This window comes from Physella acuta, unplaced genomic scaffold, assembly GCF_028476545.2.
Source record: "Physella acuta isolate Inbredline_101_S28 unplaced genomic scaffold, ASM2847654v3 ptg000677l, whole genome shotgun sequence".
In the NCBI taxonomy this organism is placed as follows: Eukaryota; Metazoa; Mollusca; class Gastropoda; family Physidae; genus Physella; species Physella acuta.
The window spans coordinates 104,934-121,245 of record NW_026732196.1 but is presented as its reverse complement, the minus strand read 5'-3'; the positions used below and the strand labels follow the sequence as shown (position 1 = coordinate 121,245).

The window sequence follows — 16,312 nt, the reverse complement described above, 5'->3', positions numbered from 1 at the left end:
ACCATAGAAGAAAAATGAATTTTTTATCAGTTACAATAAGAATACTTAAAAGTAAATTGAAAAAACTTTTGGGAAGCTTACTATACATATTTCTTTCATTTAATTTTTACACTAAGATTTATTGTGCCTTTAATGAAAGATGAAAACAAACTGTTATTCTGTTACATTACTGTATTAAATTGTGTAGAATTTGACCAGCGTTGGATGACAGCAACTATTAAAATATAAAAACATAATGATCAGTACTGCTGTCCGTGGCTTATCTCCCTTTATTTAAAACCAAGCCACACTTAGGGATCAGGGTATCACATTTTGCTACATGGATCTAGACCAGATTATGCCTGTCTTGAAGTATTTACAAAACGAAAATCAAAACTTGTAGCCACATCAAGACTTCAGATATCTGAGGATAACAAAAACAAAATAACGTTAAAATGTATGTTGATCATCAATTAATAAATTTCTGGTAATTAAAAAAAAACTTAAAAAGACAATGCTCAAGAAAATATGTTAAGAAATGCAATAATTAAAAGAAATTTTAAACACCTTTCAAAACACAATATAAAACCAATTTTGCAGAGGAAAGAAAAATATTTGAGAAATTTTTTTTTTAAAATATATTTTGTAATTGAACATTTACATTTACACGATTTTTCAAATTTTTTTTTTTTTAATTGGAGCTTCTTTGACAAAATGTAAATATAAAACAAAAAAGAATAAATTAATATATTTAACAAAACAAATTTCAAATCAATAAATTAATTTATTTTCAATTACAATTACGCTTTTGAGTTTTAATGTAGGCATACATAAAATATGGATGACTTTTTGAAAATATGAAAATTTCTAAATCAACACATAATACCTGTTTAAAAATTTTCTTCAAATTTTCATACAGAAAAAAATGATATTTTTTTTAATTTTTAAAAAACTAATTACAATAAATTAAAAGATACTTAAGCTACTTAACAATTTTGCGCTGCACCTTTTATTGATGCAGAAAATCATTTTTAAAAAAACTTTTCAAAGAAATAAATAAAACTTCATCGTTAATCAAAATAACATGGCAAAATTGACTTGTGGCAGACATTTTTATTTATTAGTTTCCAATTTGTACAAAATTTTTTATCCTGAGAATGCAGTTTACTTTCACAATTATTTTTTGAAAAAAATATAAAGTTTATGATGAAAATTAGTTTGACTATTATAAGTAAAACTTAATTTCATCACCAATCGAACAATCTTTCAGCTGTAATTCCAGAATCTACTTAAATTTATATCAAGAAATGAGTAAACAAAAGGATATTTCATAAACAGACTCCCTGCATCAGCTGTTAGCTGAAAACTCACTTTGATGTCCAATCAGTTCGCCTTGGACCTGGTCCATAATTTGAGGATCCTGTAGGTTTTTTGTTAGCTCCAACAGCTGGGAGTGGCGCCCCCTTTTTCCAACCACCGGCCATGGATGGCTGATAACCACCTGACCCAACAGGTTGTTGAAAAGATGATTGGTAGCCCCCAGCACCAACCACTCCAGTCTTGGAGCCTCCACCTGCAGTTTGTTGATTGGTTCCAAATGTTCCTCCCACTCCCCTGCCTGCTGGGTTATTGAAATTACTACCTCCAGCACCAGAAGAGCTACCAAATGTTGAGGGACTGTTGAACTTGCTGGAATTGCCAAAGCCACTGCCAATACCTAATGATAAAATCATTTTGTTTGTTATAATAAATTTTTATCAGGAGAAACATTTGCACCTGATTCAGCAACAGTGAATATATCAAAAAGGTGATCAGTTGAGAATTAGATCTAGATCTAGGCGTAGTCACTTTGATAAGCACACAAATTAGAACTGTTAATTAATTTATAAATCTTAAAAATTTACAGTTGTACATTTTTAAAATTTGAAAGACTTTAATAATAATTATATTCTATATACAGGCACTCAAACTTAAAGGAATTTTTCCAATATTTTTTCCAAGAGGTAGAAAGTAAATGGGTACCCTCAGGATTTTTAAATTTTTATTAAAAACTTATAAAAAAAATTTCTAGTCCATGATTTTTAACAACTTCTTAATTAATATTAAAAATGGAACTTTTAAAAAGCTAATTAAAACAATTATCATTTATTATAACTCAAATATAAAACAGGCAAAAATCTCAATTTTTAAAATCAATTTTATCCATACGCACCTTTAGAATTACCAAAAGATGGAACATAATCATTGTCAATATTCTGAGGCCTAGCTGCACCTAAAATATTTCAATTTGTAAACATTTTATAATGTATCTGATGATAATATATACAAATTATAAGGTCTAAAACTTTCCTTTAAACTATTAAATAGCCAAAAAGTATTTTTAAAATACAAGACTTACATAAACATTTAGTGTTTCAGTATTTATATAAAATTCATACATCTTTTGCTTATGCTCTTTACATGATGATTCAAATACAATTTGAATTTATTTTGTGAATATTTTTTTTCATCTTTAAATGTTCTCTTATTAATGATAGCAAAAAGTAAATTATTTTTTTTAAAAACTTTTAGTGTCAGACAGCAAAAGTAAACAATTTTGAACCGGTTCATATTCTAAAAAATTGAAATTGAAAGTAAATCTTACGATTATTAGAATTGATAGGTCCTAAGGGTGAAGTCTTTGTTGCAGAGTTCCAGTCCAGTCCTAAACCTAAGCTATCTCTCCTTACACTGTCTCGCCTGGCACTGTTTTTGGGATTGATGCCTGAAAAGTTTAGAAAAAGATGTTGAATAATTATAATTATTTATGATGAAAGTTGCGGCAACTATTTAGAGGTAATCCAAAAGATGTAACCCTTTATAAGCGTACTTTTGGTCTCCTTCTTTCATCTCACATCCTCACAGAAAAGTCAGACCTTTCCAAAGCACTACCATAAAATCACTTTGCCACAGTGTTTACAAAAATTGTTTCAAAACTTACATTTAATTAACTGCTGAAATTATTTTTAACTTACTTCTCAAACTTTAAAAAAACTAAATATTAAATTTGAATAACTTAAAGTTATAATATAAAAAAAGATTAATAAACTTTTATGTAAAATGATCTTACCTGGCAAATACCTTGCTTTACTGATGTAATGTTGTTTGGCTGAAGATGCTGAAGACCTACCAGAGTTAAGTCTGTTCTGTTGTTTTGGTGGTTGATTCTTCTTTGGTAAGATGCTTCTATAGAGGTAAATCTTTGCTATTTATTCTCAGTATTCAATTGTTTAAAAAATCAACACTTCAAATTGTAAGGTTTTTAAAATTAAAATTCTTACCCGCATTTCAAGTAAAATTCATAATTTTGTAAAAATATGAGTTTATATCAAACAGAAATTTCTCATTATTCATAAAATATTTACACTTACGCTAAGAAATCATCGTCCTCATTATTATTGTTTTCCTTCCCTAAGGCGTTGTTATTATTTTTTGGAGGAACTGGCACTTTCTTGATGGTTTTATTGGGGAGGTTATCAAACTCTGTCCAGTCATCCCATGTGTCAGACAGTCCAGCACCCCACCGCTTCCTCACACCACTCTGCTTTTTGCTGACAGTCATTGAAAAAATATCCTACGAAAATAATTGGGTTGGTTATGGCACAAAAATTAGAGTCAGAATTCTTTTTTATTGTAAAATCATTATGTAAGTTGAAATATAGAAGTATTATAAAATAATTAAATTTGACCATAAGTCTTTGTAAATAAAAAGAAATATTTATGCATTATTAACTTAGGAAGATACATTTCGACTTCAATTAGAAACTCAAATTTACAAAACTAAATTCACTTAAAATAAGGCCATAAAATGTTGGTACATACGGAATCATTCTGTTTGGGCATCTGGCTGGGAATGGCTGGTAGTCCATCTGAGAAGTCCTCTTGGACTCTTTGTGGCTGTAAGTCATTAGGTTTAGATTCTGGATATGTGCTAGGGGGCTTGGCCATGGGCTTTTGGGAAGGTGTGGCTTGGGAGGGCAGGTTGACTGGGGTTTTGGACACAGGAGGGGGGCGCATTAAATCATTGCCTACTTGGAAAAATCCATACCGCAAGCTCTGAAATATAAAAAATTTGAAGATTATTCAAAAAAGCTTTAAATGAAATTTTAACCATTAAAATTGACTGATACTTTTAGTTGGTGTTTTAATTTGGAACAGTAGTACACATTTTAAGGCTCATAATGTACTGTGGTATTACAGGATAAGAAATGAGAGCTCTCAAAAACCATTTACACCTAGCAAAAAAATTCCAACCTCAAGCAGACATTTTTTTTATTCACCTACGTTATAATATCCTGTTACTTGTGCAAACCAAGAATGTAACTTTTTTTGGCAAATAGAGCTATTTTTTTTTCTGGCCAGATTTTAACTTTAAACACTACATCTTCATTTTCTACAAATCTAGCCACCTAATTTTAACATTAATGTTCCAAGCCTAACTCTTTTTATTTCAGTTTACAATATAAACCTGCCTTAACAATAAAAGTATCAAAAAAAATTTTATTTGTATACAAAAAATGTCAGCTAAAATAATGCATGATAGACATACCTGGGGGGCAGATGGTCTTTTCTGTGGATTCCACATGAGCATATCCTTAAGGACTTGCAACCCATCATTGCTAGCATTGGGTATGATCTGTTTGAGTGGTACTGGAACACATTGACTGAAGCGGAAATTCATGGCAGCAGCAAGCTGGTAGCCTTCATTCCAATCTTCCTGTGTCACAGGGATGAGATAAAATAATTACTGCTTAATATTGGGGTTGTCCATGAACAAGAGAGTGTAGTGTTCAGATTTTTGTGATGACAACTGAGTTCAAGGGAAAGGTGCTTAATAACGTGTGTAAATTAATTTACTTATATACAAAAAGCGAATTGTATTTTATGAAAGAAAAATAAATCTCATAAAATTAAAATAAATTTTATATAATATAGAGTCTAGATAATAAATATTTTAAAATCTTGTATAAAAAGCAAAAATAAAACTTAAAGTCTAATTTTTTTCATTCTTTAAAAATAAGAGCAAAACAAATTTAATGAATAAGTTAAATGACTACAAATAAAATTCCTCATAAGTTTTGTAAGAAAGTATTTTCAGACACAGACCTTTTTTGGGGTTCCAAGCACTGAGCAAATTTTAAAAATCTCATCTATTTCTGAACTTCCAGGAAACAGGGGTCTTAGAGTATACAATTCAGCCATTATACAACCAACTGCCCACATATCAATAGGTGAACTATAGTTTGTTGAACGTAATAACACTTCAGGTGCACGGTACCTTTGAAATCATTGATATTTAAAATAAATATATTTTTAAAAATATAGTACACAATGAAATTTATTAACGAAGAATAAGCGTTTTAACTATATACAGCAAATAATTCGTTTTAATATGTAGCTTACCAACGAGTAGATACATAGTCTGTATATGGAGGACGCGACCGTATTTCTCTAGCCAGTCCAAAGTCTGCTATCTTCACTTGCTCAGTCCCATGACATAACAAATTCTCTGGTTTCAAATCTCGATGGAAAAACCCTGGCAACAATAAAAAAAAATTATTTTAAAATTTTTATTCCATCAGTAGCTGAATAAATGTCTAAATTTTAATTAAAAGACAGTGGAGTGTTCTATATTTCATGCAGTACAGGATAAGCCCATCAAACCAAGGATAAAATGTAAATATAGAGTCAAACAATCCAGTTGATTAGAAAATTAGTATATAAGTACAGAGTAATGTATGTTTCAAGAAAAAAGTAGAAAATTGATATTTAGGATATATACAGGATAAGACAAAAAAATATTTGATATGTACAGATGGGTACAGAATAAGACCTGACAATTGGCTAGGATATGTACTTATAAATACAGGATAAGATCAGCCAATTGGCTAGGATATGTATAAATAGGTATGGCTAGAATATGTACAGATGGGTATAGTTAGGATATGTACCAACACAGAGAGACTTACCATGTTTATGCATGAAAGACAACCCTTGGAGTACCTGGTATGTTATGTTCCTTACTACAGACTCAGGTAAAAGTTTGTCCCTGTAGAAAAAAAAATGAAATAAATATATATACCAAGTAAATGTTTTTAATGTGACATTTTTTGTAGGTCTCTCAAAGCATCACTTCATCTTGTCTCCTTCAGGTTCCCATTGTAAGTAAATGTGTTAATTAATAATGTTTCTCCAATTAATCATCACACTTTTATAGATAAACCAACAATTTGATAATGGATAGAGATGCAAGTAAAAAATGTTACCTGTCTTTCATCATCTGATAAAGATTTTCTTTCATAAACTCAAATACAAAATAAAGCATATCATTTTCTCTGACAACTTCCTTCAACTTGACAATGTTGGGGTGGTTCAGCTTCCTTAGTGACTGAGGAAAAGGTAAGCAGGGGAAGATATGTTAGCACTCTTTTGGTTCAAAGTTTAATACATGTTCAACTAGAATCCCCTAACCTCTCCCATCCTATTACATAACTACTTCTCTGGCCTCAGGTCAAAATACATCTTACAAGTGTTTCTCTTCAGTGGAAGGTTTGGGTGGTTTAAAATACCTAGAGGTGTTTGTTTAATCTTCAAACAATGTTGGATAAGCTGAATGTAATAATCAAAGCTTAATAATTAGTAGTTATGTTTAAGCCTCCATTTCCTCTCACCCAGATTTATTTCATTTTGTAAGCCAGATCATACATTGTTATAATGAGCTGGGGCCAAAATAAAATTCTTGCATTACCAGTTCTAGAACCCAGAATCTTCAGGTTAAGGATCACACATTTTACTGAACATCTGTACCAAATTTAACCTAGTTCATTAATTATTAAATTGATTAATCACATAAGCATGCTTATATTAGAACTTTTTTCCATGTTTACCTTGACTTCTCTTAGATTTAAACATTCATCCCACGAATAGTACTTTTTCTTCATTCTGTTAGGGAAAATAGAATAAACAACAATGAAAAAAATTCTCATTTATTATGGAAATAATGTAATACTTAAGCTGCAATTACAGAAGAGATGAAAGCTTATGGGTGATCTTTGAGTTAAATTAGAAATAGATTTTTTTGCAGATCAAAGATACTAGTTGGTAAACACTGGTACAATAGATTACGTTAACCCTTCCAGTGCCTCAATATATTTTTTGGGATACTTCTTTATGATATGTAAATGTTTATTTCTTAGTTACAAACCATAACAATGAAATTTAAAATAAGCAATTTTTAATTCTACTTCTTTATCTAGGGATTTTATGTGCTTCAATTAATTAAAATGTGTTATTTAAAAATAAATCAATTCATGATAAGTCTCTTGTGGTGGAGTTATGCCCCTTCTTAAAGGATTTAAGGATTAAAAGATCAAAAAAGAGTATAAAAAGTTCTTTCTATTAAAGCAAATGCTTGTTTCAATAGCCAAAATAAATAGAATTTTACTATTAAAAGATGGACAGAAAACACATATAGGTTGTTTTCTATTGAATAGCTAAGTACTTTATGCTAATTTATTTGATAATAAGTAGCAAGTGTTGTACAAGCACAAACAGTAAAGACAACGATAGTTTAAATAAGTGTGTACAATAGTCTGGCAACATTCACATGAAAGTGGCTCTATGGCCACCTCACAGTCACGGCTTTTGTTCAGTATTGATCTGTTTGGAAAGTAAATTCCTCAAACGTTGAGGTCTATTGAACACACTGATCAGCTCATAAAACCTGAACAGGGGAGAGAACTGAGCGGATTGAATAGATTCACCATTTCCCTCTGTCTGGTATTGACACAATCATTCATTGATTAAAAGAGAAAAAAAAAGCTCTACTGGAAACAGGACAGATCATTCAATAGCATGATTGGTCTATAAATAGAACAGACGGGGTGTTCCATTCTATTTTATAGGTGTGCACAAGTCAAGTAGGTAGCTAACGTTAGTCTATAGTGTAAATCTATAGAATTCAAGCTACTGGTGAAATGAAGAATGTACTAATAGATAAGGGGAACTCTGTCCCAGTCTCAAGCTTGCCTCTATGTGGGGTGAACCAGGGGAGAGAAATAAAAGGGATTGTTTTACTTGATTTACTAGATATAGTTGCTAAGTTATGCAGTGACTACAAGGATCATAATATTGATTTTACAATGACAATAAAGAAGTATTTCATTTTCAACTGATTTAGATTGGGGGTAAAAGCTATTGAATGTCAGTGTAATCAGCAAGACTATCAACTGTGTTATTACTGGTAGAGTCTAACTATTAGAAAAAGAATCATGATTCATTGTGTAAAAAATGTATCGTGAAAATAGGCTTTTACATAATAAAATTAAATCAAGATGATAATCATCTGACAGGGCAATCCATACCCTAATCCATACTCTAATGTGTCAAAATTTCCTTTTAAAACTATTCAAATATTGTTTATGAACAAAAGATTAACAGATTTTTTTTCATTTTACATGAGAAATTTTTTTTTTAAATAATAGAATTAATTAAATAGCCACAGATAACCAAACTGGAATGGTCTTTTATAAGACTCCTAAACTTATAAAATAGAACTTTTAACACTAATAATTCATAGAATATTGTGAATTTTAATAGTCAAAAGAAATCCCCTATAAAGTAATTTGTAAAAAAAAAGTAAAGTTCCCTTTCAAACTTGAAAGTTTGTGAGGCGAAGATAAGTTCACTTTTTTCTGTGACCTTGGCATATGAAGGGATAGTGTGGTCAGCTCTATGCCCAGCCACTTTTACTTTCCCTAACGTCAGTTAGGTACCCATCATTAATCTCTTATAAAGGAACTTTAAAAAACTGTTAGTGACTTTAAAAAAAATATTTAACAAATTAAAATATAAAAAATTTTTAAAATACACACCAAAATTAAATGTTATTTGTTGTGTGTTTTCTAAAATATCTCACACAGAGCAAATAGATTAAAATGTTAGCAGTTCTGTTTTATAAAACACAATGGATTACAGTAGTATTAGACTGTTTAATAAAATACCAAAACAGTGCTAACAGATTAAATTGTTAACAATTGTTTTGTAAAATATCCCAACAGAAAAAAAAATAGACCAAATGAAATTCAAGACAATTTTCAGATTAATGGGCTGAAGTGAAATAGATATAATTTATTCTCAACAAAATAATTAACCTATGCCAGGTCCTCTTAAGAAAACTATTTTCAAACTTTTAAAACTGCTGCAATTTTCGGTGTAATAATTTTTTTAATCACCCTTTTTGACCTGAAAGACCAGAATAGCTGGGTAACAGTTTATAAAGACCACTGGAGCACTTGCTTCAAATTAAAACTATTGGTTGGAGAGGTGAATAAGTGCAAATGGGTTAGCAGTTTTTAAAAACAAACAAATTTTAAATTTTTTTAATTGTTTCAAAATATTGTTTTACATTTTAAAAATTATTTTTGTTTGTTTTTAAAAACTTCTAACCCATTTGCATAAAAATAGTACATAATCTATTAAATTACTAAAATATCACATATGTAGAACATATATAACTTACTTTTTTATGGCGACTTTCTCATTTGTGTCCACTGTTGTGGCCAACAACACACTCCCATATGTTCCATCCCCTAACTGTTTGGAAATTTGGTAACGATTCATTTCTATTTATTCCAGCTGGCTAGTTTTTGTAACAAAACTGAATACGATCCGCACACAAATTATGTATAACAAAGAACAGAAAACAAACTGTATTCCAAAGTAGTGAAGTATAATAATGAAGTCTTTGGGTCAGTGAATATCATAGCAAAAAATCAATATTATTTTCTCTGAATCTTGACGTTGTTCAAGTGAAGGAATGAGGTGATCAGCAGCACAGGAAAACTCATGGTGTAAAGTTATGTGTCCAATCAAAATTCATGGTCAAACGCTGTTCATAAAAACAGTTGGCATATATGCCAGCAGTGGCATTTTTATGCTATTGGTATGGTTTTATATTGTATCCTTTTGTCTACTGTGACACCAATAAAACAATCCCTGTAGAAAGTTTCAGGAGAACTTCTGCAAAAGAAAATAAAGACTGTTTTACTATGTCATTTTTAAATTAACCACAAAAATCTAATTGCAGGTGAATGTTTCAGAGAGCCTCTATGAAATAAAATAAAAATATTGTTTTATTATTTAACACTAGTAAACATTGAAGATTGACATCTCTGAAATCTTAGTTTTTGCCTAATTAAGATGTAATTAGGCTGTTTATAAAATGTGTTTAAATAAACTAAACACATAACTGTCAGCAAACTTGATTATAATAGGTTTTAATCTAGTTAAGTTTATAAATGTCACCATAACTTATGTCCTAATTGGGGTAAGTAAAGGGTTTAAAGAGTGCACACTTAACTACAAAATAGCAAAAAGGCAAGTTCTTCATCAAATGTTTTATTCATAATTAAAATATTATTAATTTAATTTTAATAAGTGTATCTTAGATATTAAATTAAAAGTGACCTACTAACTATTAATTATAATACACATTTTTATGTTATATTTTATGTCTTAAAAGACTTAAAGTCAATTTGTTGTCAAATTTATTTAAAATTTAGAAAATCAATATGGGGGGACGACACTGTTAAAAGTATATATTTTCTATATAAATTATATAAATTTCATTTCGTTCGGGGGGGGGGGGGGGGGGCGGTAAAAAAACCTAACACATTCTATTTTCAAAAAAGTCCATATTAGGCCTATATATTATTATTTATATATAATATATAGATCTAGGAACAGGATACAGATCTAAATCTAATCTACCAATGTCCAATAAAATAAGCGTCCGACACTTCAGAAATTCTACTAATTTACGTTAATTATAATAATTAAACTGCTATCAGTTAGAGGCCCATAGGTAGAATCCATATTTTGATCTAGACTAGATTTAGATCTACTTTTTACTATGGGTTAGTCAGAAATAGTTAGTTATTAGTTAGTAATACAAAACAATAGTTAGGGTTGGGGCTTAGCCGCTTAGGCCTATCTGTCTAGATCCAGATTTTACAAAAGAAGATAATGTATCTATTTACTAGTCATTTGGTTAAACTATTCCATAGTAGGCTTTTTTGATATCCAACATATGTACTAATTCATTTTTGTTCCATTTTCAGGGAATTCGGTCGGATGACGAGAGAAAACAACACTGCAGTCTGCAGCGGTAATCTATCGTTTTGGGTACGTAAAATCGCCGGCGGCTATTTATGTACGAAAACGTTACCTCATTGTCAAGGCTTTAATAGAAGTGTATTGTCATACTTTTGTGTCAAATATTATAGATAAATGAATAATAAACCTAAATCAATGGCTAAATATATCGATATAGGCCAGAAATTAACTGTAAACAGCAGTGTCTGAGAGCAAGATTTGCTATATAAACAACAGCCATTTGTAAAACAGAGTGGCTTCCCCCTGAATCTGGCGCTAAAAGCTTATAAAAATAAAACTTAGACAAGATGGCTGCTATAGTAAATGAGCATTGTTGCATCTGTGGGAAACATCGCTAGTCTTCATTTATTACGGAAAAGTTTTAATTCAATTGTTTAAAAACAGGTACATAAATGAATCAAGGAAACATTTTTGAATTTTTTAAAACATAAATCCTCCTCAAAATGTGAAATAATTATTAAAATTTAAGGAGTCACCTGTTTTTCACATTACAAATCGCGGGCGATTTTACGTACCCAAAACGATAGATTACCTCTGCAGCTATTCTGAGCAATAATTTTAATTTTTATAGGCCTAAACAATTTAATTAATAATCCTCCTAGAATCTAGATCTAATTCAAAAATAATATAAATATTACCCTTGAATCTTTAAAAAAAATCTCAGGTTATCATTAATACCGGTAAAACAAATGAAGCTGAATATCAAAATAATGAACCTAACTATAGACTATAGAATTTTGCACATTCGAATGTCGGCCGCCATATTGCAGTTGCTATATTGTGTTTTTGTTTGTCACGTGACAAATTATAGCAACCTAGAAAGAAGTAAAAATAAATGCGTTCCCTCGACAAATAGCTGTCACTAAGACCTGCTGAGTCTAGATTAGTGTCTTTAAACGAAGTTAATAAGATCATACGTATTAAATAAAAATTTGGATTAAAGTAGGTCTATTGGTCTTTATTATCCAACTGTTTGCTATCGGTTTTAAAAAGATTTGTAAATATTATGTAGGCCTAACCAGATTTTCTGGCATCTCTTCGGGGGGGGGGGGGGGGGGGGGGGGCGCTGAACAAAGTCTACCGCCCCCCCCCCCCCCTCCTCGAAAGAAATTATATACTTTCTATATAAATTCCATATATACTTTTAACAGTGTCCTCCTCCCCCCTCCGGACATGTTAGTCCACCCTCCCATCCCCCCCCCCCCGGAGAAAAAAGTCTGGAAGAAACACTGGGCTTAACGATAACAGTGATTTTTAATTAGGCTTTACTTACACTAATACTTAGGCTACCAACTACGAGTACCTAGTAATTAGACGATCGGTGTTACTCGCTGTTAATGGTTTATGTTGTCCGTCGAATAATCTCTCGTTCCGCCGGTGCTCGCATCGCAAACTCCACCCCACCATCAAGTAGCCTATCACCAACCAAATCGTGCAGGGCTGTCTCCAAACCTTTCTTTCTCCCCTCCCCCATCCACGAAAGACCACACAAAAAATATCCGCCCCACCCCATTCCTGTAAAACATTCCAATCTCTCGGAGCTCCCGCGCCCCCTCCCCTGCTCATTGTTTATGGATGATCAGGGGTACGGAAGCGTAGATATTTTCATCCATCTTAGATTGTAAAACTTTGCTCAGTTAATTTTGTTTGTTGGTCAAGAGTGTTCAGGAGACTAGTTCACCGGTGGGCTCGAATATTTTCCGCTAGAAACTCAGATTTTTGTGGAAAGAAAAATAAGCTGTTCAGGGATCATACACTTTTTACATGACGTGAAGGAGGGATAGATTCATATGCGTAGCAACCCTTCCCTGCGCCCGGGGCGAAACTCTCAATTTGGCGCCCCCCTCGGGAGCAAATTTTCAATTTGCACCCCCCCCCCCAATAAAAATTTCGATTTGCACCCATCCCCCCCCCCCACACAAATCTTCGATTTTCGATACGTAGCCCCCCCCCCCCCTCAAACTTTCGATTTGCACCCCCCCCCCTCAAACTTTCGATGTGCACCCCCCTCAATCTTTCAATTTATTTTTCCAACCCATTTTGGCGCCCCCTAAGGTCGGCGCCCGGGGACATATGTGTCCCCCCCCCCCCCCCTCGCTACGCTACTGCAGTAGTGTATCTGGTGTTACATTCTCACAGTGTTAAGGGTCGTCCATAAATCTTGGGAGGAGGGAGCCCGTAATTTTGTGACGATGTTTGATGAGGGGGAGGGGGGGGGTTCAGATGGTGTGACGTCATACTTTTGCATTATAAAAAAGCAATGTTAGAAAACTAATTTTAGCCGTTATTTCGCGTTTTAGAAAACTTTTTAAATAAATTGTATTATGAATTGATTAAAATACTCTATGTTGACAGAGTTCAGACAAGATTTTGGAAAAAATATAGTATTTTAAGAAAAAATTCAACTGCCATTTTGATGAGGGTTGTAGGCTGAGGTGTGACGTCATTTTAGGGGGGGGGGGGTCTGGCTTTTTGTGACGATGTGTGACGGAGGGGAGGTAAAAATCGCCAAAAAAGCGTGACGTCATTTATGAATGACCCCTTATACGTTGTCACTGGTGTCACAGACACACTTTATATAGCCTATATAGTATACTTTCACTCTACAGTACGTGTAGTGTTCTCTCCACCCCCCACCCCCCCCCCCCCCCCCCCCCCCCCGCGTGTGCTAGTGACTGGAACAACCACCGCGATAATAGATCTTTTTGTTTTAAAAAAAACATTTTCAAAGTGCAAGTACAATTTTTTTAAATTGCATTGTTTATTTATTATTGATTGCCCCATCCCCCAAAAAATAAATTTAAACGCACCCCTCCCCCCTGCGGGGGTTAGGTGGTATGGTAGTTCCACAACTGTTTAGAATGGTTGCACATGGTTGAATTTTAGGTGACGCAACTGGTTTAGACAATTTTTCTTTTAACTCACTACAAGGTTACTCAGTAATGTTAATGTGCACCATTTCTTAACCGTTTAGGTCTTTATTAGTCTATATGTAATTTGTTAAGTATTTGTGAAACAATGGGCAGGCCTAGGTAGATCAATAAAGAAAAGCAACTCAGTATCGTGTAGGATTATCAGATATTGGTTACTGCGCTTTGACAATATTGGCATATTCTTTTGACTTACATGTCTCATTGAAGCCGCCAAGCTCTAAGTTATGAAAAGATATCTTTATAAGTTAAAATAAATTAAATGGGTCTTTTGTGGAGTTAAGGGGCGAGCGTTTGACTACTAACCCGGAAGTCTCGAGTTCGAATCCCGGGCTCGAGTCCGTAGGACGTCCCTGAGTCCACCCAGCCCTCAATAGTACCTGACTCATATTAAGGAAAGTAACTACATATGCTGAGGTAATTGAAACAGAAAAACTTTACTTCACCTGCCCCATGAACCTTTAAAAATAATACGAAAGGCCTGTAAAAAAAACCCCATATTTAGTAAGTGACGGCATTATTATTCATTTTATGGGACGGCGTGGCCTAGTGGTAGTGAGCTAGACTCAAGTTCGAATCCGGGTACAAGTATATAGAATGTCCCTGAGTCCACCCAGCTCTGAACAGAGTTTCTTCCAGGCATCTTTTAGGGGGGGGGGGGCGAAGCGCCCCCAAAAGACACCCCCCCCCAACGGAATGGAATTTATATAGAAAATATATAATTTTAACAATGTCCGTCCGTCCCTAGGAAGTTTTAGTCCGCCCCCCCCCCCCCCACCCCACCCTTCCCCCTAGAAAAAAGTCTGGAAGAAACACTGTTTGGGAAACAAAGGTGGCTGCCATAGTGCTGGCCACATTATCCCTTCATATGCCGAGGCCGAGGTCTCTAAAGCAGATAAACTCTACTTCATCTGCCCCATGTGTCTTAGGAACGAACAGGAAAAGATGATGATTGTTTATTTTCTGAAGCGAACTAAGTTCAGTGTAACATGAACCGAAGTAACAGGGCGTGGCCTGTATCATGTTTACAACAACATAACCTCTGACCCCTTTGTGGGGCAACTCTCGATGCCGCACCGCAGTAGTCTATCCACCGGTAGGAATGTTGAGTCGTGGGCGTCCTTGCGAGTTACAGGTTACACGACAGCATACAATGTAGATGTAGTAGACCCATGCGCGACGATACAATCATAAAATCTGTTTCCTTGTTAGAGCAAATAGACATTCTTGTTTTGTTTTGTTTTTAATCTCACCATGCTGCTTATATTTTCATGAAGTTTAGAAAGTATAGCCAATATTATGTAAAACAAAATCGACAATCTATGTATTTTTGCTTACATTAACGATTATCATACGTAGAAAAAAAAAAACATCCCATTTTTAAATTTAAAAGCCCTTTGTAAATATTGGTACTGTGTGACTCATCGTTAATATATAGCCTATACTTAATCATAGTTGACATTCTTACTGAGATGCTATTTTTAAAACTTCTATCATGTGTAATTTAACATGCTTATTTTAATAATTGACACGATTGACGTAGGCCCAACATTACATGCGTAGGCCTATATGTACGATGCATAATAAATCTGATTCTTAAAAAGTTGCATTGATTCATTTTAACGAGAAGGGTTTGTTTAAGACATTTTCTCTCATGGAAAAAAAAGGGGGGGGGGGGGCTGTTTCTTCCAGGCTCCGCCCCCCCCCCCCGAACGAAATGGAATTTATATAGAAAATTCATACTTTTACCAGTGTTGACAGCCCCCCCCCCCCCCGGAGAAAAAAATCTGGAAGAAACAATGGGGGGGGGGGGGGGGTGGCGACTTGATACTTCTGGGGAACCTTTGTTAAAGTAGGTCTATATATTTCTGTTTAAATGTTATATTTATACATGACCTGTATATATAATATATTATTTCCTTCGCGGATAGAGGGAGAGATGCCTGAAAGAAACTCTTCCGAAGAGCCGCGTAGTTTGTCCAAGTTGTGTATTATGGCTTATAATTAGATTCCATGCAAAAATGTTGTTATAAAAGTACGCCTAAGCCAAACGAAAAAAAATTTAATTTAATGTTGTAACAAGGGTGGGGCAAAAGGATTAAAATGATTGCTAAGCTTTTAAATTTAAATACTTTGTTATCTCCCCTATTACTCTATGAACTCATCCCGGAAAAGGATATGACGTCAGA

General features: G+C 33.3%; 1 protein-coding gene across 2 annotated transcripts; it reads right to left on the bottom strand.

Moving 5' to 3' along the window:
• Positions 1–34: 34 nt before the first annotated feature.
• Positions 35–11,938, bottom strand: LOC131949208 (serine/threonine-protein kinase dyf-5). Of its 2 annotated transcripts, none has more exons than XM_059310998.1 (15): positions 11,922–11,938; positions 9,539–10,038; positions 6,906–6,960; positions 6,285–6,406; positions 5,988–6,067; positions 5,422–5,554; positions 5,125–5,296; positions 4,568–4,735; positions 3,841–4,074; positions 3,390–3,592; positions 3,089–3,204; positions 2,624–2,743; positions 2,192–2,251; positions 1,351–1,696; positions 35–403 (listed from the first exon to the last, which is right to left on the bottom strand). In XM_059310998.1, the coding sequence occupies exons 2-15, from the start codon at positions 9,637–9,639 to the stop codon at positions 388–390; spliced, it is 1,926 nt and encodes a 641-aa protein (XP_059166981.1). In that variant the 5' UTR covers positions 9,640–10,038; positions 11,922–11,938; the 3' UTR covers positions 35–387. The 2 variants fall into 2 exon arrangements, with proteins under 2 accessions (XP_059166981.1, XP_059166980.1); XM_059310997.1 differs by lacking the exon at positions 11,922–11,938 and adding an exon at positions 11,832–11,910.
• Positions 11,939–16,312: the final 4,374 nt, after the last annotated feature.